Source organism: Gobius niger (genome assembly GCF_951799975.1).
Source record: "Gobius niger genome assembly, chromosome: 15".
Classification (NCBI taxonomy): Eukaryota; Metazoa; Chordata; class Actinopteri; order Gobiiformes; family Gobiidae; genus Gobius; species Gobius niger.
This window is the reverse complement of record NC_136866.1, coordinates 8,201,783-8,227,094: the sequence shown is the minus strand read 5'-3', so window position 1 is coordinate 8,227,094 and position 25,312 is coordinate 8,201,783. Positions and strand designations below refer to the sequence as shown.

General features: G+C 40.5%; 2 protein-coding genes across 3 annotated transcripts; both read right to left on the bottom strand.

Annotated features, from left to right (window-relative positions):
• Positions 1-3,510: 3,510 nt before the first annotated feature.
• flvcr2b (FLVCR choline and putative heme transporter 2b) lies at positions 3,511-18,702 on the bottom strand. The gene is made up of 11 exons (XM_079572039.1): positions 17,726-18,702; positions 14,626-14,767; positions 11,912-12,052; positions 10,743-10,810; positions 10,559-10,662; positions 9,780-9,890; positions 8,234-8,339; positions 7,772-7,883; positions 5,824-5,879; positions 4,455-4,612; positions 3,511-3,832 (listed from the first exon to the last, which is right to left on the bottom strand). The coding sequence occupies exons 1-10, from the start codon at positions 18,323-18,325 to the stop codon at positions 4,520-4,522; spliced, it is 1,533 nt and encodes a 510-aa protein (XP_079428165.1). The 5' UTR covers positions 18,326-18,702; the 3' UTR covers positions 3,511-3,832; positions 4,455-4,519.
• A 1,156-nt stretch (positions 18,703-19,858) lies between these two features.
• On the bottom strand, positions 19,859-24,625 carry batf (basic leucine zipper transcription factor, ATF-like). Of its 2 annotated transcripts, XM_079571664.1 has the most exons (4): positions 24,386-24,625; positions 23,694-23,816; positions 22,736-22,840; positions 19,859-20,708 (listed from the first exon to the last, which is right to left on the bottom strand). In XM_079571664.1, the coding sequence occupies exons 2-4, from the start codon at positions 23,754-23,756 to the stop codon at positions 20,505-20,507; spliced, it is 372 nt and encodes a 123-aa protein (XP_079427790.1). In that variant the 5' UTR covers positions 23,757-23,816; positions 24,386-24,625; the 3' UTR covers positions 19,859-20,504. The 2 variants fall into 2 exon arrangements, with proteins under 2 accessions (XP_079427790.1, XP_079427789.1); XM_079571663.1 differs by lacking the exon at positions 24,386-24,625 and having other exon boundaries at positions 23,694-24,192.
• Between the last annotated feature and the right edge of the window lie 687 nt (positions 24,626-25,312).

Sequence of the window (25,312 nt, the reverse complement as noted above, 5' to 3'; positions counted from 1 at the left end):
TTAATATCCACTGCCAACATTAATGGTGTCCTGTTTCCAGTGCACCCTCTCTTTTAATACTTTTTAAACAGTGCAGAGAGGGCTTTTCCGAACACGCTGGCAAAAGAAAAATAGAAAAAAAAGACCATGAAACTGGGAGATGCCTTATCTTCTCTGTGGAGTGTTGCAAAATACAGCAATGGTACCTAGCACTGCTCCTGGCTCCCGTCCAACGGTAAATATCCTCAATCAGTTCAGAGCCCCTCCCTTCTACAGCCCATCTGTGGATAATGTGGGCGACTCACACAGAGCTGCTCCACATCACCATCAATGGATATCTGACCTGACTTAACAGCAACCTCCCTCTCTCTTGGTACAGCTGCGGTTTTTTTGCCTTTTTCTGTGAATTACATTTGTGGTTTCTGTGCTCCACATTGTTTTACTGGATGCTTTTGTACATCTTTGCTGCGTTTTTGTGAGGTTCAGATGATTTTTTTTATACCATAATGGTCCTGAAGAAAGCAGCTTTATAAAAGTTAACAAACAGCAATCTAATCAGCTAGAGACACACATTTCTTCTTCTGAAACACTGAAAAGGCACCCACACCTGCAACACAGTGGAGGCGTCACAAGAAGCGCTACAGGAAACAAAAAAGTGATAAACGAGGAGGTATCCGGGTAAGACTCACAGCTAAGCCACACACATCTTCTATCCCTAGAATTGTTCTGGCTAATGGACATTTACTGGAGAATAAAACAGATTAACTGCTATGCTCTTCCCAGATGATGGCGAAAGACTGTTGTGGAGCGGAGGGAGCTGCGCAGGAGGAAGAGGAAGGAGGAGGCGGAGGAGCTGACCAGTGCAGGACACCACGCTCTGAAACAGGGACAAACCCAGAAGGCGCTGCACCGTTTCAGAGGATCAGAGGAGACTGAAGGCAGCCAGCCAGGTTCCTCCGGGTGCTAGTTTCCCCAACCTCCAAAAAAATGCTGCTCAGGTTGGCCCACAGTGGCGGCGCGGCTCAGGACTAACACCTGAACACAGTTTCGTTGTGCTCTTGTACAATGACAAATAAAGCACTTTCTTACTTGGTACTGGATGAGAAACTGCAGTATCATAATGATGCCCTAAATGCAGAAAAAGTAGATGACAACCTCACTATTTACTGCTGCTTTTACCTCAATACACTGATACAACTGCTGTATTTTTAGCCCATAGCTTTATTGGACGGGATAGTCAGTGGCATGAAATGGGTGAGAGTGGACGGTGATCTTCAATCATCTCTCAAAGCCCAAAGGCATGAATTGATCCCTGGGCCAGGCAAAGTGCACTCTGAAAACTAACCCCTATGCCATCCTGCTGCACTTCACTCAGTGCACACACAGCACATCTGAAACTACTAATAATCGTTACATCTCTGCTGTTCTATTTTCTCCATTTAACATATTAATGCAAGAAAAAGTCATTTTCTTCAGCTGTGCTCACTTACATGAGCAATCCCTGTTTGAACAAGCTCGCTCACTGTCTACTCTCCGACACCAAGTGGCGTAATTTGTTTCTATTTTATAATCTCCTGTACGAAAACCTACAATCTGGTTCCCTCCACAAACACAATCCAGTCGCTGCAGATTGCCGTGTCTCTTGCGCCTCGCAGTCAAAGTAAATATAGTGTTGCTGGCCTGTGGTTGAGGATGGATCACTGTGTGTGCATATAGTTGATAATATCTGCAAAGAGCCAGGAGCGAGATAGGATCGGCCACGTTTTGAGAAATGACGCACTCCACCACATTGCGCCATGCTACACCAGCACATTATGGATACTAACCTACGGGCAAAATCAGTACTGTGCTCCTCAGAGGCTCGGGTCAGCAGTCCTGCAGAGATGGGAGGTGGCCGCATTTACTCATCTGTGGAGTAAGAAAACACAGCAGGGGGAAAAAATGACAACACATTTTTAACATCTTGAGACATGAGGCCTTAAAAACTTCAAATAGGTGTGTGGGGAAAGGCTTGTTCTAGGGCTGCACAAAAAAATGAATAAAAAAGTAAAAAGAGAAACAAATATCTGATAATACATTCCATTAATATAAACGAAATAGTAGCATTGAATCAATAATAGGACCAAAACAAGACCGAAATGAAACGAAGTAGGGAAAATCATGACCTAAACACAAATTTTGAGATGCTTATGTCTTTTGGCTCTTTTGGCAAAAGATGTTACAAATCGGACAAGTCAGAAGAATAATCTCCTCAGTATATGGGCTTTATGGAGGCTTTCTTCTTGCAGTGGTATGTGTCACCTAATATTGCAGTAACAATCATTTGGCGATATATTGTGCAGCCCTAGTTTGTTTTTAAAATGACTTGATGCTTCTGGAGTTATTGGATCATGCATCGTCATATGACAGTACAACAATCAACTTGTGCGTAAAAACTTTCACAAATGAATGGCATTAACACGTAAGTAAAGGTTTTAGAGGCACACAGGCTTTGTAAACTTGCATGTTTGGGAAAAGTGTTAGTGTTGGTTCTTATTCGTCAGATTAAAGCATAAGCATAAACCTTTTCTAAAGGCTTTTAGAAACAAAATGCGCAGTGTGTCTGAAAAAACGTTGACAGCAGGCCAGGTATCACTCATTTTATAATATGCTTTCACTTTATAAATAATACATAGCTAGGAATACTTCACTTGTAATTTGCTGTTTATTATTAAGTAGGGAAGTAGGCCCAGGCAAATACAACTAGTTTACCTGAGATAACAGCAGAACCTTGATTTCACTCAGACCTTGCGGCAAATTTAAAAATTAAAATTAAAAAAATAAACCGCAGCCATCGTGGCCGACTAGCGGCCATTTTTGTGCCAAAGTTCAATCATTATCGCGGTAAAAAACAATGAGCTCATCAAAGAGTCAGTCAGATGGGAAATGCTCAGAGTACTGGACCAAAACCAGCGTGACCTCAGCTCACAAGCGTTTATCTGTGCGCTGGATGCCAACAGAGCACAATCAGGTCTTACGCAATTCACAAAACCTAACTCTGCAAAAGAGAAAGAAAGAACCAACTAATGCAGGCTGGCCAGGCAGAGTGACAGCAGAGACTTCACAGTATACAATACCACACTCATGTGGCCACATGGAGGATTACACTAAGACCAGTACAATGACAGAGTCCACTAGCACAAAAACACATTTAATGTAAACATGATTAGTTTTACAAAAATCAATTCTTATTTTATACATAATTACAAATGAGTTGAATGTTAGAAACGAAATATACAAGTCATAATGTCAGTGTTCTGTTCAGATCCAAAACATCTGTAGAACTTCATTGTAATCCTTCTTTAGCACATTTGACTATACATTTATGGTTACAAATATTTCACAGATTTAGTTCAGATTTCCATAGAATTAAAATCTTTACATAGCTTGTAAAATAACGTTCATCCTTTTTTTATTTAAAAATAAATAATTACTATAATCAGGGGCATGTTTAAGGGATGACCAGATGCCAATCCTCATTGGATTCTCATTGGCCGCTCTAGGTGCTGCCCAATGCAAAGGGGCTGAGAGAGTTTTAGGGGGTCAGTATAAAATGTGACTATTAATGTCATCAAACTACTGTAAACAAATGTATGCATGCACCACTTTATGTATCACTTTGGTATAACGAAGTGCCCCCCACGGGCCACCCGACATGCCCCTGACTATAGTGTGTGTCTTAGCTGTAGGAGGGAGAGTGTCTTCAGATTGCACTGTTCTTGAAACAGGAAGAACGTGGTCTGTTCATTTAAAACTGTGCCTCTCGGAGGATTATTGCCGATGGGACAGCACTGTTTGGGCAATCAGGAGTTCCCTGCGGAGCCAAAAATAGTTTTAAAAGATGTAATCCTGTTAGTACAACTTTCACAGAGATTAGACACAACATTATGACCACAGAGTGACTTGGAGTCGAAGGGGTTTTGATCATCTTAAGCATCACAAGCAGTGAAGAATGACTCATTTTCAAAGGCTTTTGGGAAAAATTGACAGTGAAAAAACTGTTCAGAGCCCTCATAAAGATTAGTCACGTGCTTCTTGGGTGGTAAGACGCCCTCTTATTGGTTGAGGAAATAGCTCGTGATTCCTAAAGATGAAACATTTTGTGAAAGTAGAATGAAACAAAAAATCGAATTTAGCAAAGAATGATTTGGGCAATTGTACTAGAAAACAGGTGGTCATAATGTCGTCTCAGCATGTGACATGTACACAGCAAGTCAAACATACAGTAGCTAAGACTGCAATTAAAAATGTATTCAAACTTTACTTTAAGAACAATGACACAAATGATTTTATTAATTGAAATAACATCATAAGTATATTTTTCTTATTAGTAAAGTAAGCAACAAATCCGCAGAAAAAGATCACACTGGGGATAATAGCGAAAAATTAATAATCATTTCAGGAAGAACAATCATTTGATCGACAGAAGCGCCTACCTTTACACAGCTGTGTGTTGAGCAAAGATTTGAGTAGATTTGTGTGTTTTTGGGAGTGGAAAGGTTTAGTTTATTTCCTGAGAGTGAGGAGGGGGCTGCGTCTTGTCTGTGATTAGGGCTGTGGCTCCATAGTCCAGTCCCGCCATCTGCCCCGCGGCCTAAAAAAACACCTCCTGATCATCAAGCGATCACTAGCACAACACGCCACTGTGAGGGACCAGTGTTCAGGGGAGGGTTTGTCACTGAGGCTGTAGGAGGCATTTCTTCCCTGTGTGATTTAGTACATGTTTTTAATCTGAGTAAAGGTCTCTCACCTGTAGCTTGTGTGCTACCAATGTCTCAGAGGAATATTCTCTATCTGAGTATCAAATCAGAATATTTCAATGGACAATAACTTATTTCTTGTGATAAAGTCAAATCATGTAGTTCAAATAAAAACTTCAGTCACTTTTACATATTCTACTGTTGAAAAATATCAACAGTACGAGCGATCGCAATGTCGCAACGTCCAGCTGTGGTAGGCCATTTAGTGTTTTAAATTAATATTAAAGGGGGGTATTATGCAAAATCGACTTTTTCAACCTTTACATCGTGTTATTATGTCATTCCCTCATTAAAAACATGCCTGAAGTGTTGCCTTGGCACATTCACGTATTTTTGAGTAATCTGTAAAAACTCTGATGGCGGCCATTTTAGGGATAGGTTTGCCTGAGTCCTCCTAGGAACGCCCCCACCTCCTGGAGACGCCTCCGACCTTTCGTCACCAGCCGAGTAACCAACCACTGCCCCTCAGCAGAACCCCCTCCCCACTGATGCCCCAGACAGCGTGGGGAGGGGGCGTGTCGGAAAGGGTCAGAGGGTTCTTAAAGAGACAGAGGCCTATTTCAAGACATTCACTACAGCCATTTTGAGAGAGCAATTTTATACAAGGCAGTTATTCTAATTTACTGCATTGACAGACCAACAGAAGGTTTTGTCATCATTGTAGTGTGATATAGACTGGTGCCTTGTGATTGAAAAAAGCTTAATACCCCCTCTTTAAAAGTCCTATGTTCACAAACAGGGCAATGCTTCCCTTGCGCGGTCACAGTAATTTTATAAAACAGCGTTAGAGACCTGGATGCTTTTCAGCTGTTGCCTACGATTCAACAAACATTGAATGAAAATTGAACAGTGATCGCTTATATATGTTTTTTTTTCTTCGACTCAGTATACCTCCAACGGCCACAGTGACTTCAATGTCAAATTTATAGAGGATCAAATGTACAATTTCACAAGAAATGTCGACATAGTTATTCATAATCAACATAATCAAGCTATTCATAATAAGCCTTGTGTTTCAAATAGACATAGTACTGAGGGGACTTACAGCGGCATCAGCTGTCCTGTTGGCATTTTGTCTTCGTAGTTCAGACTTGATGAAACCTGAAAAACAGAAAAAAAAAACTTCCGTCAATGTCTGTTTCCATTTCAATTTAGAGGTTAGATGAGAAGGAGCTCTCTAAACCCGCCTCAATTTGTGGTATTTCTCCTACTGCAGCAGGGGCGGACTGGGACTGAAAAACAGCCCTGGACTCTGACTAAGACCCACAAAACTGACCTTTTTCCTCGCATTATTGCTGTGTTGTGTCACCTTTTGTATGTTTTTTTTTTCTTTTTTTTCTTTTTTTTCTTTCTTTTTTGTCACATTTTTGTTGAATTTTTGTCAGTCTTTGGTTGAATTTTTGTCACATTTTTGGTGCTTTTTTCCAAAGAATCTTTTTGATTAGGGTAAAGCCAAACTGGAGAAAGGATCCGTTCAGGTGGGAGTTAAGAGGTTAACCTCTTACCACCCGCCTTAACAATAACGAGTGCATTTTCCCCAGTTCGGCTTTTTATTATTGTTTTTTTGATTGGTATCATCAGCAAAAAGAACTGGAAAGGTGGTCATAGAAACAGAAACAAAATCATCAACATAAATAATAAATAATAATGGTCCCAAAATTGAACCTTGTGGTACACCATACTCCACGGAATTCCTTTTAGATTCATGCTTTTTTATACTGGGCTTTACCCAAATCTAAAAGCTTCTCGACTGGAGATCAACAATGTAACGCCTCATTTGAAAGTTAAGACCTACAAAAGTGATGGAAACTTTTCGTCACGTCGCCACATTTTTGTCATATTTTTGTTGTTTTTTCAATTATTTTTTGTTGTGTTTTTCTCATGTTTTGGTTGACTTTTCATCCTCTTTTTCTCGCTATTTTGATGCTTTTCTTTTAAGCTTTTAGATTTGGGTAAAGCTCGGTTGAGGCGGGACTGGTGGCCCTAGAGCCAGTGGCCCTTCTGTGCTCTTCCAGAATGGACATATGGCCAGTCCGCCCCTGTACTGCAGTGAGTAAGGTCCACCAGCAGAGGGCTCAGTTGTACAAATAAACGGTTCCATTTTGTTCACAGTTTTCCTTACTTTAAATTCAGCATTTCAAATCAGTGCATTTATTTCGACTGTCAAAGTGTTTTAAATAAAAGGCATGACAAGTTTCATTGTGTCTTGAATGTTAATGAATGAGCCGAATGAAGTTTTCCCTCCATAAACTACTTCAGCTTCAAACATCAGCTTAAGTGAGTCAGTTCAGTGACCTTTCACGCACTAGAGACTCTGTGAACAAAGCTTAGCACTTCAGTGACTAATGTAATTTTAACAAGTTAAACATTGGACATAATGAGTTCAAATGGTTTTCTTAGCAGCTTCTGTTTGCAAATAGGACACTTCAACAGAAATCTATAAAAGAATGTAACAAAAAAGATTAAAGAAAAAAATGGAGGCCGCATCTTGGATCCTTTTGGTGTGAATAAAAGGTCAAGCAAATTCTTTACATCTGGTGTGGAGGAGATAAGTGAGTGTGTCAGTGGGTAACAGAGCTAAAATCCAAAACGGGCGCTCTTCAGGATCGAGTGGAGTGAATCCATAAATTATCACAGGACTTGTCCCGTGATAATAAGGGATTTTTAACTAAGCGGAGTGCCTTGGTTCCCCTCCTTTTCTTTCCTCAAATCCTTTACATCTATTGGTAGATGTAAACATTTACACATCGATCCTCTTTCCTGCTTGCAAAATGTATCTCTCTTGACAATTGAAAATAAAGGCTTTTTAATTTAAATCATCGGAGTGCCCTGGAGTTGTTTTGTACTTCAACTAGAAGCAGATGGATTCACCCACCTATCTCCAGTGAGCACCTAAACCGATTTGTTTGACCACAAAATCACAAGAATTAATACTTCTATGTGAAAAATGAAATATCTTTTATAACACTGTGTATTAAAACATCATGCCTCACCTGTCATTACTGTTCCAATCAGCAGAAATACACACAAGAAGATGTTTCCTGCCAGTGTGCCATAAGAGTCAATGATCTTGCCCTGGCTGATGGTGAAAATAATGCCAAACACCTGGATCAGTGGAAAAACATGTGGTTAGTGTTTTCCAAGTATAACAAACAAGCTCCAAAACTATTGCAACCCCACTGATTACAACAGCCAACAATCTCTCGCAAACATTAGAATATTGATTTTTACTGGTAATGCGTACTCAAAGGCCAAATCACCTGATAAACATGTGTAGGTCAGATTTTTAACAACCACATAAAGAATACAGTGATCCAATGTCCACTTTTGCAAAAAATATACTAAAGGTGATTATTCACTGCAACAAAGATTAAATTTGCATTGAGGTTTTTCGCAGGTAGCAACAGATTCATTATAAACTCGGACACACGCTCTGACGGCTTTCTAAGCAGTACCTGTGCGGAGCAGTTCAGGAGACCAGAAGATGTGCCCTCACACTCTGGGTAGGTCAATTCCACAGCAAACTCAAAGCCGAGAGGTAGGTATCCAGTCATAAAGAAACTGGAAAAACAAAAACAGATTTGTCACAATAATGACACAATGGTGTGTCACAAGCACTGCCCAAAACACAAAGTAAACACGGGACAATGCAAACTGTTTCAAGGTTGACCTGTCTTTCCTGTCAAGTAAAAAAACAAACACTTTATTTGCATAACAATAAACCAAACTTCTTAGGGTTACTTTTAATAACTTTTTAGTATCCAAAGATATGGGGGGAAATGTGTAAAATCCGAACACATTAGTAATTGCTGTTAAATAAATAAAGCGAAGTACAGTAAACTTAGATAGTGAACAGCAGGGGTAGGCAACGTCAGGCCCCGGGGCAAAACCCGGCCCTCTAGAATAAAAACTGATGATTTTGAGAAAGATTATAACACACATCAGAGATCATGTTTAAAGTACTGTGGAATGCTGTCAATTCCATTCAAAGTTTCCTTCAAAACCTACCGATCAAATATGACATGCAATATTGGGATTCTGAGAAAGTGGGGCTTTTGACAAGGAAGAAAATGGGCTCATCATTAAGCTAACTTACATTCCCCCTGGTGTACTGTATGTGTCCTTTCCTGTTTGAACACAATCTTTCAAGTGACTCCTGAAGCTGCTCGACGAGTCTCACACCCTTTCTGCCTTCGGTGTTGTATGTAATGTATATCTATATTATGGCCTATTTAGTGCATGAAAAGCACATATTACAGGGAGCAATGACAATACTGAAAAATAATCTCAAGAAGAAGCAGAGACAAGACTAGACAACTAGTGAGGAGTCATACTGGTGCATGACAATGTGCTGACAGATCTACAGTCTTGACCTTTGCACATGTGGCATACATACATTGCACGCACATCTATATATTACCTACAGTTCTCCACTGGGTCACTTAAACACTAGACTGACTAGAATAAAAGGTAAACGTAGCTTTGAATTATTAATTAAATATATATATGTATAGAAAAATGCTACTTACGTGTCCTATTTCACTTTGGGTATTCAGGTGCAATTTATGCATGTCCTTAGTTTAGCCTCTGATGCCTGTTACAAGCTGTTACTGTCTGGGTCATTTTTATGAAAATAAGTTTATATACTAAGTTTATATTTTATCGACTAGATTCAGGAGCAGGACCGAACCCTTTCTTACCAGCCACCTAACCACCTAGCCACACCTCTAATTACCTGGATACCTTATTTATAGCAGCCAAGCTCATTCAACCCAGCGATCGTGGACTACTCACCGTTAATACATTCTTTAATTGCACCTTATGTTGTGGCATGGTCCTTGCTAATAAAAGTATATTCATTACCTTTACCTTATTACACAGCGCAGCAGTATAGCAAGTATTAACAGTCTGAAAACATGTCCCCAAACTCATCAAAAAGTTTGTGGCGAGTAACATTGTTATTTCACTGAGCTCACTGTAAAGAGCACAGAGCATACGTACCCAAGGGCTCCAGCAGTGATGAAGACCACCCAAAGGTGCCCCAGGTTGAGAGTGGCGGCATAAACGATCATCCCAACCAGAGACATGAAGTACACCGCTAGAGTCGTCTGCCTAAAGTCACACACAAAGTAACAAAATATTTATTGCTCAATTGTTTTGAAATGACTAACTGCTGTTGCTGTATCACCAAAGAGGACCTACAACCTACACACCCATTGCATCTTCAATATTTTTACATGTTTTAAATCTGCAACCAAACCAAAACAAGTATATGGGTAAAACTATAAAGCCAACCATAAACTTTATTCTTCGCAATAAACTTTATGCTGTTAATGATCCTGGCCGGGCAGAAGACATTCCTTAAATTACCATAGAGGCCACAAATCACTGGTAGTAAATGTGCACTGGTTTACTGCTAAAAGTCTAAATAGAAACGTTTAAGTGAGGAATTTGTTTTGCACAAGGGCACTTCCACACGGTTACAAAGTACGGCACTGAACCAGCACTCACTGACTCTTAAATAAACTTTAACCTCCCAAAGATCAATTTTTGGACCCAAGCTTAGGTGTACATTTCCAGAATTCAAAGTGCAGATATGTTTACAAATACACTTTCATCTGCAGAACAAAACTGAATGGTCGGGTGTGTGGACATTAGCCCCCTGGGCCGCACAACAATGAAGCGGACAAGAGAGGTGAGTAGGGTCACCTCACTGACACCTGAAAAAACCTTGTCCTGTCAAACAATGAAAGCAGATGGACAGACTAAATGTGTGTTACTTGTATGTCTTGGTTCGGTCCAGCCACACTCCACAGATCAGTGACCCGACCATTCCTGCGATGACTATGGTAAGGCCTATTCTCCCAGCATTCACCTCTTCTCCCTGTTGGTCAAAATGACATAGATTATAGACAGATAAGACATGTGTTAACAAATAGGAAAAGATGATACTTTAGCACTTACAGGGTAATGCTCAATGATCATACGGTTCAGCAGGGTGCCGACAGCGTAGAAACAGCCCACATTCAAGCCTGCAAATAAACACACTGTATTGTAATGGAGCATTGTATACATTGCATTGTGTTGTTTCACAATGGAGTTTGGGTTAGAGCGGTGTGTCCTCAAGCAAACTGTATCCAACCTTGAAGCCAAGTTTCCAAAACAAAGACTCAAGGATGAAATAACACTTCTTGTGGCCTGCTGTAAACCGCGACTGGGAGTTGGGGCGGCACAGCACAGCTAGATGGTCTCAGGTTTGAGGCCCTTCAGTGTGGAGTTTGCATATTCTCCCCGTGTCTACATAGGTTTTCTCCGGGTACTCCGGTTTCCCCTACCACTAAAAACATGTACAATAGGATGAACAAGAGTGTGATTGAGAGTGCGAGTGGGGGACATCGAATGCATGTGTGTGTCCCATATATGTTCATTAACAAGCACTGTCAAGACCAAATAAACAAACAACAACAAGTGAAAGGAGTGGTTGGACCCTCATTGAAGAAAGTTCTGGGTTCGATTTCGGGGTGACTTCGAGTACAGCTTGTGTGCACCATGAGAAGGTTTCATTTGGGCCCTCATCGTACATCTAAAATCTTTCAAAATCTTACATTCATTTTTCCTTCAGAAACTTTTCTTTGTTCTCAAATGTAGTCAAGAGCAACTGTAGCCCCATCATTGTGATGAGAACTTTGTATGAGGAAAGGCCTCTTAACAAGCAGGTTTGCTGCCTGTTTTGTCCTTGGGAAGGGTCAATAGTGTAAACTGACAGAGGCAGGTGCTTCTCAGGTACATCTGAATGTTTATCAAGTTTTAACAGCTGAAACTTAAAGCCAGCTGCAAAGGCAAACTAATAATAGAGGCGCGAACAATTCATGACATGACAGACGAACTCCTTCCGTTTGAATACACAGCATAATATGGAAAAGATGTGTTGTAATGATCAAACACATCACCATAAATGACCTTAGGACCGTTCTATGACACGTGCACACTCGGCTTTAGCTGTATACAGTTTTATGGGTTGGCATAATTGAAATTATAGTGTGTTTTAGTGGGGTAATTTCCTGGAGCCTGTATACAGTATGTTCTGGTTGTGAAGCAGGTGCATGTATTTATTTACTGATAGTGTTAGTGACCATAGGTGATGATGAGGAGGATGAAGGGCTTGTTTCGCAGCAGTCTTAAGATGGAGGCGGTGTAAGAGTACTGCTCTGGGGGGATACTGCGTGCCACGGCCTGGGCCTGAGTGGGGGGAAGTTCGGGACGTTCCTGGAACACTGTAAAGAAACAAAATAAACATTAATCACGATACAATATAATACAATATACTTTATTAGTCAGAAGGAAATTCAGTTTATCAGCTGTATACATTAGTCGCATACACACATACATCAAGACAATCACCAGGGAGGGCTGCACACATTATAGCAGTGGTAAACATTGTGAGAATCTGGAGATAGAGAGCTTCATCAAAATGTTTCTGTGTTAACTATCCAATCATCAACACAATAAAACATTGAATAATACAGTGTGAATATTGTTAAGGAATGGGGAGGACAAATATACATGTGATACATTTACTTCGATGCCCCGAATAGACACCAGAGTCATAAGGGTAAAGTACAAGTAACAAATAACCATTTTTGACTGACAGTTGTCATAGATTTTAAAAATGTTTATCTTAAGTGACCTTTGTGTGCATAACACGGCAGCCCACTTGGAGCTGTCAGCCCTTAAAACAACAAGAGATTCATACACAAATACACTACTGAAATCTGTGTCAACGGTCTTCTACAGTTCCTTTTAAAAGTCTTTTTTTGGACCTCAAACTCACTAACCCTGTGGGACAGTGGTTCTTAAACTTTGACACAAATGGAACACTTTGTACTTTCAGGCCATGGTTTAGAAGTTAATTTCTGATTTTGTCTTGCCAAACCAATTTTGGGTAAAAGTTCAGACACAATTGAATAATGTTTTATTTGTTTCACACATTAATCTAATCCTTCTCTATTCCCGGTTTTATCCAGACTTAAGGCCTTCAAGCAATGGTAAAGGGCAAGACTAAATCTTACCTTTAGCTCCTTCAAAGTGTGAAGTTTATAAACTACTGTTATTTTCATTTTGATTTATTTCATTGATTGGGACAATTCACAAAAGACATTAGTCTAAAAAAGAAGACATGTAATGGGCCAGGTTATAGCAAAAAATGCTCATTTCCACCCGCAGTCCCTGGACAGGTTGATGCTACACTTACAAAAGTTCATACAATGTATACAGAATAATGCATGGATCATTATTTCACTCACATCATGAAAACGCTTCCCACTTCTGGAGAATTTACACCATTCAGATCAGAGTCATTCAGTGCGTACAGGTTTAGTCAGCCGTATAAACGTACTATAGCTTATGCCTGAAATAATTTACTTTGGAAGAGTGTTCCAAAGGCTCGTTATAATTAACTTATGGAGTAATGTGCTTTATTAAAAAAGGTAACTTTTGTTGTTTCATTGGCTGTCTAAAGGGCAGCAGCCACAGTTCTTCTTGGTAACAGTGGGATTCTGTCTGCCCCGTTGACTCATAGGTCTGTAGCAGGACCGCAGATGGGGCGGACAGCAGGACAGCCCTCACACATGGCACCTGGCGTGAGCGTGTACGAGGGTGTGTGCTGAGATGTGTCATATCAAACTACTGCTGCCGTGAGGTGTAAGCACAGCACACACTCCGTACAAGCCTCCAACAGCAAGTCCCAAGGCTTAGAATAGAGTGCATTTCTTTTAAGAGTGGCTTTTTGTCTTTTGGTGTCCTCACTTACTGTTAAAAGCCGTGCGGACAGTGTGAATGGTGGTCACAGCCTTACTATGGAATGCCCTCACAAGCTTCCTTTTGTATTTCTGAATGCATAACTTTTAGCTCAGGCCTACTAAACCCTCCCCCACGGCACAACTGCGTTTTCATTGAGATCCAGTGACCGGCGCAGTATTACTTCAACTCGACTTGATTGTGTGTTTGCGGTATGACAACTTGTTATTAGTTTTCATATTGATCACAGCTACAGCACAAATGCCATCAACTTTTTTTTAAAATCATAAGCAAGTTTCAGGGGTTATTATGAGATAACAAATGGCCTTTTGGGTCTCGATCAGTGACAGGTCCTACTGTGTACAATACATATCTATTCAACATTGCTCGCTTTGCACCAAGAGTTTGAGATTTAATGTGACTGATTGAAATACAATTTGCTTTATTAATAGTATCACCAGGCCATGTTTTTGTTGGATTTTGCTGATTGCATTCTTAATCTCGTGACTCGTCTCCTGACCCTGCTCAAACACAATAATAGCCTTTCTGTCACTTTTGGTCTGTGGGAGGAATTTGTGCTTTGGCTCAAGATTTTCTGGTCTGCGCTTTTTGCCAGTCCACTCAATGGGCCTATTTTGTTTGGTTCAAATCAGATGTAAACTAAAACCACTGAATGGGGTTTCAACTGGACAGTCAATCGCCCAATTGTTACTTCAACAAGAGGTAGAAATAATGGAAATTGAAAACATGGTGACAGATGATTTTGCAAGATCAGAAAAAAAAAAACAGGAACAAGAAGGAACAAGCCCTGATTTGTCTGGTATTTCACAAAAAATGTAGCAACGCTAGAGCTGACCACTTTCAAAACTAATGTATTAAAATGATTTCAATTTAAGTGAAAACAAAACAATTGGCTTGGTAAGCTAAAAACATTAAGATCTTAACGTTTTTCTGTGGCTGTTACACTCATCTGAATGACGCATAAGAAGATAGTGATTGACTTCCCGGAGATACGCTTGTTTATAAGGGGTCTTTAGAGATTAGCACATACCGAAGACAACCAGTATGAAGAGAAGAGTGGCCACGCCCGCTGTGATGTAGAACATGATGCTGATGTGGTGAGCCAGCTCGTCCAGATCTTCAACATTTGGGACAAGAATGGGAGGTACTAGGAAACCAATGGCAATACCCAGCTGTAGAAAACAAAAACATCCAGTTACATTAAACAAGGGGATACGTAGCATGCATTCTGCACACCTCAACCTTTGTTGGCTTAAGCTGCAAATGAAAAACATAGGTCTTACCCACTCACCTGGAATTTGAACCTCCAGAAATCACCTTCTATGATGTAACTAATGATGGCCTGCTCTATAGCACTCTCAATGATTTAATTCAGGACTGGGTTATGGTAGTGACTGTATAGATCAGCAAAGGTAATTTTGTGTTTTTTTCAATATGGCTTTAGGATCCAAACCAAAGTCTGCATAAGATAAGAGATAAGATTAGCCTGTATTGAGCTCACATTCACTTGTTACATTCAGCTCTCAGAAACACTCAGGGTGTGCGGAATAGACAGGAAATGTGCAAACAATTAAATAGTAGATAGAGGCATCTTATAAACTTTGACTACTAAAAACTGAGCGTGGACCTTATTTTGCTTTTTCATCAGATAATTGGCTTGAGAACCTAAAATAAAGAATGTAGCATAAACAACTTTTACATCAGATACAGTTTTCTGTGAATAAACATCATAAATGTAAAATCTATGTTTGCTTTAAACATACTGCATTTGCTTCTTATCTGGGAAAATAGATTGATAATATTGAAAGAAAAAATGTATTGAGAAATCCTAGAATAACATCATTTTTTTTAAAGAGTATATTTTAACCTTATTTTTAACCATCATGTGTCACTATCTACTTCATCCATGGCCCACTTTTCATTCTGCTAATAATTTAGTTTTTTGTGAGTAGATTTAAGATTTTACACCAAATAATCTCACGAACAGACGTCTTAAACTGATTAGAGGTTTCAGGCCAGAAGCATTGCAAAGCAATCCTTTTGTTCTTTCACCCCACGACACAAGAATCTCTATATGTCCTTGGCTTCTGGCTGTGCGTTACACGAGCTTCAAACAGTGAGTTTATGCCTCGCTGCATGAGTCGGCTGTAGATATACAGACCTCAAACTGATACATTTATACAGCATTACCTGGTTTCCAAGAACTCCAATACAACAGGCCGTGGAAACTTCTTTGTCTCCAAACCAGACTGATGCAATGTATGAAGGAATCTCAAGAATAAAAACTGTGGCAATGGAACAAACAAATTGACCGAAGAATGTTACTGAGAATAGGTCTGGATGAGCGCTCCCTGTTTTGATCCAAGCGCCGATGCAGTTGAAAGCTGCACCAATAACGACAGTTTCTCGGATTCCCCTCCTGTCCAAAAGCCACAGAACAGGCAGAATGACAGGGATGTAGGTAAGAAGATAGAGGAGAGACAACCAGTCCAGTACAAATGCCTCAACACTATAAAAGCGCATGAAGATATTGCCTATAATGCTATACTGAAGCCACATAAAACTATTACAGGCTGAATGGAAGAAAAAAAGAAAAAGCATGAGCCAGCGGCGATGGTAGAGTTTAAGTTCAGCTTTCGGCACGTGCTGAATGGAGTCGCCATTGATAGCCTCAATATCCAAGCGAGGGGAAAGAGATATTCCTAAAGGTCCAGGGCTCCATGCAAGAGAAGCCAGACTAGGGGTGACGTCCCTGCAAGCTTTACTTGCGCTGGTTTGGGAATTTGTATGGCTGCCTTCCATGTTATTGTTCCGTGTCATCTCGATTGTCCCAAAGCGAGGTTCAACAAAAAGAGAGAAGCAAGTGGTAAGGCTAGAGGTGGCGTGGTCCAAACTACTTATTCAATGAAGTAACAAAAAGCTGATGCTACATTCCCAGCTACATGTGATGCCAATGAGCCACAGCTCTGTTCTGTCCTTTCATATATACTCTGCAGCAACTCCATGTGTTAATAAAGTAAAGTTTATCCAGCAAAGTCTATGGCTAAAGTGAGCACTAATTGTCTGGTGAAAGCTTACTTATACAGTATTTGGTAAGGAGGTCAGGTGAATAAGTCCTGGTTTTAGTTAAAGTTCACCTAAAAACAACAAAAAAAGTAAAGTGTTTATATTTATTGGTCACGCAATATTTTATGTTTGTTTCTTCTTGTTTCTGTTTCAGAAAAAAGTAGGCTATGGGGTGAAACTTCAACTTGAGTAGCACTAGAAAAAAAAGTCAGATTTCTTTTGTAGTGACAGTCAATGGAAAATAGTGTTCACATTCACAAGCACAGACCTTAAAAGTAGCTAAAAATATATATATATATATTTTCAGATAAAATACAATAAAATTAATTGGAATTAAAATAAATAAATTTGATTCAAAGTAACTTATGTGCAATAACTTAAGGCAAACCACGTGCAACAACCTCTGCATCAGAGCCACTTTATCGCCTGCACTATGACTGTAAACTTTGCACAATGTTGAGTCTTGATAGTCTCAATATTTTCATTCTGTCCTTATCTTTATTATTTGCATATTTTGCCCTATAAACTTTTATATTTGTTGTATATGAGATACCTCTGGTTACTATTACTTGATTGCACATTTTCCTGTCTATTTGCACCCCTTGAGTGTTTCTTGAGCGCTGATGTAAGTCAATTTCTCCATTGTGAGATCAATAAAGGCTCATCTTATCTTTTATATGACAATTTTTTTGTCACTTAGGCCTACAGATTTCAAAAGTGACCAAATGTTTTACTCATGTCAGAGTAAATTGATAAAACTTGAGGCATAGTTACTTAAACTACATGTACTTGAGCAAATGTAACTGAGTACTACCTGCCAGTTGCTTTTAACCGTGTCAGGCAGGATGTTTGAATATATAAGTTGTTTTTGTTATGTTATGACCACTTGTTGTAAAATTATTTATTGAATAAACATATTTACAACCAATATGGATCGTGCGCAATTACGCAGACATGCCACTGGGATATGGTTTCCCACGTTATGATGACTTAGTGAAGTGACTTCCAGGGTAATGAGTGATGGAAAGGATGGACATATAACGCTGTGAGGCATTTCATTTTACCTGATTCCCAAACACTCCGATGGAGCAGGCGGTGGACACCTCCTTTGAACCAAACCACACTGAGGCGATTCTCGAGGGCATCCCCAAAATAAAGACTTGCGCGCAGGAGCAGCAGAACTGTCCCAGGAAGGTCACTGCGAACAGGTTGGGTTTGACACTCAGGACTTTGATCCACGTCCCGGCACAGTTCAGAGCCGTGGCCACAAGTGCAATCACGCGCAGACCTTTCTTGTCCAGCAGCCAAGTGACAGGGAAGATAAACGGAATGTACGTAAGCATGTAGATCATGGACATCCAATCTATTGTAAAGGCGTCCACGCTGTAGAAGTGCATGAAGATGTTGTTGATGATGCCGTATTGTATCCATTGAAAGGAGTTGGAGAGGGAGTAGAAGCTGAAGAGAAACACTATGATCCAGCGTCGCCTGTACAGCCGAATCCGAGGCGGTGGAGTAGGCAGGGTCACGCCGCTGTCCAAAGTCTTTCCGTCCCGCGCGCACTGCTCCGTCCCATGATCTCCTTCTGCCAGACTTTGCTTTTCCGAAACTTCCACCTGGATGTCACTGACATTTTTGTCCTCTAACGCCTCCGTTTCACCCATAACTGTCTTAAACTCTATCAACTTTCAATCAACTTGAATTGACACCGGCGCAAGAGTGGCTGAATCAGCTTCTTTGTAACACATTAGCTCTCGATCGTGCAGCTACTCTTATTGGCAAGTACTCGAACTATACAGCTCACTGAACTCTAGACACAACTAATATATAGCTTCCACTTTTTTTTTTAACTCACGTGGTCACACTAGCCTATTTCATTTCCTGCTGTCCCGGCCATTTGACTGAACTTTGAAATCCTTTGCTGTGCAGCCTGCTTGAAGTTGAGTCTCTTCGGCACACCGTGCGAACACGTGCACCGCTCTGACCCAGGATCAACCCCACGTTAAGCGGTTCCTCTGTACAAGTCCGTCAGTGAAACTACGAGGAGGGCTCCGAACCATACACAGGCAGGGCGGAGTTAAAACTTTTTCCACTTGAACGTCCGGTAGACTGACTGTACATGCTTGTCATTGGAAATAGGAATGCAGACATGTCGAATGAATGATTGTGTTGCATAGAAATACCCGAACAAGATACAGTTTTGGCAGTTGAATCTAAGTTTTGGGGGTTTAGGCTTAGGCAAGCAAAACAAATCGCCAGCTACATTATTGTTTTGCGTCAAAATCAGGAGCGTGTTCAGACTATATTCTTTGGGGGTGGCCCGGAGGGAGCAATTTTGCAAGACTGCTACCCAACCCAAACCGAAAACCTTGAAACAAAAATCGTATTAAGAATTGAACACGTGAATTGCAGCTTCTGGTAACCTTGCATGCAGAACAAGCTGAGAGTTTCATTGGGCAAATACTTCATCCTCGGTCAAAGTAAAGCCAAATATAAAAAATAAAAAAATAGTTTGCAAATGCGTCCTTTGGCACCACCTTTGTAGATCCTGGTTGCATAAAAAATATGATAATGCTCATATAATTTTCCTCATATTTGTTTAAGTTTCTTGACACCCTTTGAGTGGCTTGTGCCCCCCCTGGCCACCCAATAGAAACACCCCTGTTCAAAGATGCTTCATTAAAGTGCCTGAACAAATTATGAAGCCTATAACATCAGCTGGCTGCTGCCTACATTTAAATAGTGATTATCTAATCCTAAATACTGGGCTGTTCTTTATGTTACAACGCAGTAATATGATGGTTAAGGTTGGAAATTGCTTAACAAGGAATAACGACTGACGTTTTATGCAGTTTCTGTATTTTTAACCAAAGAAATAACAATGATCTCTGGTAATTGACCATTTATAGTGGGTTAGGGCAAGACTATTATAACGAGAGAATAACATAAAATCACATACATATCCTTACATATTCTATGCAATTATATTATTACACTTTTAGGTACAATGCCTTTTCTAATCCATCACCACACTATTACTACGGGTGAGGTGCTACCAAACACTGCCATCTAGAGACTGATAGCATCAAGAACGGTTGTGCTCTGTATCACCTACAGAACAGGCACGCACACCCTGTCTCCTGGTGATAAGAAAGCTCATGTGAAAGACAAGGTGTAGAAGAGGCGCGAGGCTTCACATTTAATAAATAGGCTATAACGTGTCTCTTGTACAATCACTATTCAGATATCACAATACAAATGGTCCGCTCTCCTGCTTTGGTACATTCTGCTTGTCGAACAATCACATCTGTCAGTGGCTCCTGAGCAAAAATAATTACATAAAATGACTTCATATACAAGACAACATTCATCTTTGTATGACAATACATTAAATTGCTGCTTACAAAAATACTTTCCTCAATAGCATACAGTAATTGGTGTCATGTCTGTCCATGTCTCCCTTTGTAAACATTGACTGGTACAATTCAAGACAGTCACAGATCAAGACAAAAATGAGCAGAAGCTAAAATAAATAGTGACCGTGTTACAGTTTGCTGTCATTGGCTTGTGTAGACAGAATGTTGTTGTCCTCAAAGCCTAATTGTCATTTTAAAGCCACACTGCAGAACATTCCAGGTTATGTTGCTGCACGATGCTTTCTAGTTGGCTGAGGACATAACCAGTGATACTTAAAGATGCAGCAGTGTTGGGAGAATACAATGGAAGATGAATCAAAATTTGGCCCAAAAAAAGAAAGAAAAAAGAGGCTGATGATGTGTAAGTACAACTCTGGTCGAGTCGCTCCATTGAGGTGGTCTGTTGGGGCACAAGGGTGGGTGGGGGTCAGTGCTGGTAGTGTGAGGCGGCGATGTGCTGGTGGAAGGCGCCGTGATGGGAGGGGTAGATCAGGTCTGGGGTGGTGGGGGTGAGGCCCGTGCACAGAGGCTCGTGGCTGCTCAGCACAGAGGACAGATACTTGGCCTCTTCAGTCAGCTGTTTCACTTCCTTCCTCAGTGCCGCATTTTCTTTCTCCAAGTTCTCACTCTCCTGAAAAATACATTGTTAGGGAATCTTGACTGGTGTTTATAGTGACAGTTTTTGTGTTAATAACAAGACACCACATCCCCTACCAGGACTCTCTGAATAGAAAAGTAAAATACTTCTGTATAATCGCCTTGGGACACTGACAGGGACACGATAGCTGTTCAGTTACACTTTACTTTCCCTCCAGATCTTGAGCTACATTCATGATCAACTGTGGCTATCTGAAGGATTAACCTTATCTGCATGTTTTCAGACAGAAAGAGAACATGCAAACTCCACACAGAAAGACCCACACTTAGGCCTTGAGCAAGGCTGAAGATGGAAAGTTGTGGTCATATTTTTTTTTAGTTAGATTCAAATTCAGATAACTTTATTTATCCCCAAGGGGCAACTCCTTTATAGCTTCCCAGCCACGCATACATCCATCTAATGAGTACAATACAATAGTGCAGAGGCTCCCCAAGTGGGGTCTGGCACTGCAGGGGGGGGGGGGGCACTTGTCTACAAGACAAGTACATTGGGGAAAAAAGATTTTATAAGGAAATATACATTTCTTTGCAACATTATGCTATAAACCAGTTTACCGTGCAGTCATGGCTAAACGTTGCTTTTCATGAAGTTTTAGATATAAAATAATAACAAATTCCTCAGAATAGAGTAAATATACTATTATTCGGGGGCCCCAACAGATTTTCAGATCGATAAGGGGGGCGCAACGTCCCGTAATGGCTGCAATAGTGGATAATGAAATAAAAATCGACGCCATAATAGATCTAAAAATTACACATTATGCTGATACCTTAGCAGCTTAATAGCAAACATGGGTGTGGACAGGGTTTGATAGTGACAGATGATTTGCTGTAGCAAGTTACAAAAAGAACGAGGGCCAGAATGTATAAAAGTTAGACGGTTATTGATATAAACAATGTAAAACATTATGCTTATATGCACATGTGCACTGGTCTCAACAGAAAGCTCAGCCGGAGTGTGCCTACGTATACTTTTAAACGTCTCATTTTAGTAAATGTTCTTTTTGTGGGGTACTTTTTCATATTTATCACCTGCGAATGCCGCATGTTCTTTCCCACTTTTCAAGTGAAATGTGAGCGCGAACAGACACTTTGGTAATGCAAAGGTCACATCTCGCCCGATCATAACTGAAACAGAGATGCTGGTCTTTACTGTCACACAACTCTGGGTAAACCCCACAGACTCATGCGTCACTTAGCCAAACACTGCCCACTGCTCTCTCAGCGTTTACAAGAAGTGATTGCAGTGTTTCTCCCCTGCCTCAGCCCACGACATTTAACTTCGAACCTCACCAAAAACTACTACGGAGGAAACAGGAAGTCTGCCTGGTGTCACCGCGGGGGAAAATAACCTTCCTGTTTATCAAGCGACGCGATAAAAAGCAAAACCACAAAAGTGTGTTTGTGAAGAACTGCCGGGGAAGTCTGCATAGGTATTCTTTGGACGTATTACTTCCCATCACACTGGCTTTTAGATTGGCCTAATAAAGGTTTCAACACCTACTCAATAGATACTGCCCTGGGTACATTTGTGGTATAACTGCAATCGATTTAAGTGAAATGATGTATAGGGTATATTTGACATTTTCTCCTCATATTCATCAATCTTGGTTTTGTTTGTTTGTTTTTTATTAAAACCAAATTAATGTGACTTTTACTAATTCACAAGGAAGACATTTCTGCTGCAGCAAAATAGTCTCCACTGCTGTAAAGATGTGATACAATTTAAAACTAAACATAGAGATAGTTGGTGTATTGCAAAAGTTGTAGTCATCCTCTCTGCCTCTCTGGTATGCTAAAGAGGGATGCCCACACGTGCTAATTTATTCGTGAGGCTTCTGCAAACTTAGACAAGTGACAGCAGAAGCCATGACACATCGCCACATGGTCAGGTACCACCAGAGAGTAATTATAGGGCAATCCTAATTCTGGCCGCTTCGAACGTTTTGTCAAGAATGAAACGCAATGAAAGCTGTGATGTGTTAAGTTTCAAAGTCTTACCAAATGTAGGCTGTCCGCTTTCTGAGTTTGCCTCATCCTGCTTTTCTGAGCAGCAATTCTGTTCTTCTCTCGCCGCATCACCTTCTTAACATCGTCTGAGGAGCCCTGGTCAAAAAAAGAAAGGCAATAAAACACTGTTCAAGCTCTCCAACTACAGGTGTATGTGTGTGCGAATGGCGTGCTGCCTGTCTGACGGTCTAACAAGGAAAGGGCTGGGTTTGGGAGTGGTTGAGTCATTGGTTAACTAGAACGTACCCATTGTTTCCTGTCCGTTTGATTTTTATGATATTACTTGATAAGAGGTGCCGTGACAGTTACTACACGGGTCAGACTTGTTGCACATGTCACCATCATCTGCAATTTGAGCCTTTATTCGTTTTTAATTAGAGATGATTCATCATTTATGCTTCAGTAATGCATTTTAGCTTGGCGTTTCTCAAGTTTGGATATGGTTTACACCCAGCTTAGACATTTGGATTGTATGCCTTGAAGGTCAAATAGTTTAAGGTTGTGAATGTGGTTTAAAAGTTGTAGAAGTAAATCTAGTAAATGCGAATGTCAATCAGCTCTACATGGTGTACTCTACAAATAAACATGGTGTGAAAGCTAGTACTTGTACAACGCTATACACAAAAGTTGCATCAATAACAGTGTGTGCCATTATTGTTTTACATTTAGGACACGTTACTGCGGACACATGCAAGTCCAACACACTTTGTTCCTGACACTCGCCCCGTCATTCACAGTTTGCGCCCTCGAAACAGACAATGGATTCGCTCTAATTAGGCATGAGATGAATCGTGCAATTCACAAAAGCCTACACACGTTGGTTGAGTAATGCCTGCAGCCCATGTGAAAACCCATTGCGACGCCTTAAAAGTGGCCAAAATGGGCACTCAAAATGCATGTGCCAATAGTAAGGTGTAAACTGAGGACATGAAATAGGCAGCATACTCACCGCTCTACTTGCTGGGGACGGGGACTTGTAGCTTGTGTCATTGCTGTCAGAGCCCTGTGCCATGGCCAAGCTGCCCTCAAGCCCTCGTGCGTTCTTCACACGTCTGCTCTATGAAGTTTGTGTCTGTGTGAGAGAGAAAGTAGCTCTGAGGAGGCTTTTGCTCACCACATGAATGACTAACTCCTCTCTCTTCTCGTCTTTGATTGCCTCCCCCTCTTTCTCTCTCTCACTCTCTCTCTCTCTCTCCTCCCATCTATCTCTCTATCTGTTTGCCTAATAAGTTTTGATGCAACTTCTAGTCAGAAAACAAAGTTGCATTACCCTGGAAATCACATGTCTGATGGAAACCCAGCCCCAAAGTGATACCGTGGTAAACTCCACAGAAATAGCGCATGGGTTAGCAGGTACAAGATGTTCTGAAAGGCAAAACCTGAAATATAAATATATATCTTTTATCTCTTTTGGTCTGGTTTCTTAGGGACTCCCTCTTCCTCTTTCTCAGCCATTATGTTTTGGTTTGATCCCCAAGAGACAGGCCATCCATGTCCACGTTTGACCGAGACTTCACCACGTACAAGAGCTTTAGGTGATTTCCACAAGACTTTCCAACACAGCAACTGCAAGTGAAAAAAAAAAAGACAAACCGAGAGAAAATTCTCATGCCTTCATGCATTTCAGAAACAATATCGCACCTGATCTTGGAGCTTGTCAAATATGATTAGCTTGTTTGTCCCCATCGCGAGGTGGCATTTGGTGGTGCAAGATTATAGCATGAAGAGAGAAAAAAAAAGAAGATCAGGACCAAAACAGCTTTGCTTGGCTGAACAGTCCTCCCACACAAAAACATGTTCTCCCATTGCTGGAATTTTTGAAAAGCAAGGGCACACATTTCATATACTTGGCATTTAGCAGTGTCCAAATGAGTTGACAAGAGAGAGAGAGAGTGAAAGCTGATTGACATAACAAAAACAGAACTAGAAGCATTAGAACAAAGAATTCCTACTATTCTTTCTTTTCTATTTGGTGTTACTTAACCAGTAAATATGAAGTCAGTGCGCTTTGTTCTGTACAGGTTCAGAATGCTTGTCAATCTTGAAGTTTTTGATTTTTGTTATGTAAAACTTGTTGATTGGTTAAAGTTTCGCACTAAACAGAATGCAAAAAGCAGATTAAAAATACGCCTGGTAGTAAGGGGTTAATAAACAGGGTAATTTTCATGATGCATACAGAAAGGCCCCAGTCCACATCCAGATCAGAAGTTCAGTTTGTAGTTTACTTATGGTCTTATAGATGTGAGTGTGTTTAATATAGAGATGGCAAAGGGTATCCAAGCTTAAGTATGCAATAAATAACGCATATAAAAACAGAATTGAGTGGGACAGGGGCGTTTCAGAGGACAATTACAGAGAATTTTGGTACATCATAAATTTCTAGGAAACTACTGACCCGGGATTAAACCGTGTTTGTAAAGGCTTATTTTTACGGTTTTAAATCAACTAGTCCCTTGAAGACTTTTGAGGAAAAAAATGTAGATAGACAATTTTTGATGCAGGAAGAGTGAGTCATTTCTCCCATAAATCGAAGTAGATTCTCAGTCATCCAGGTGGTTGATTCAATCT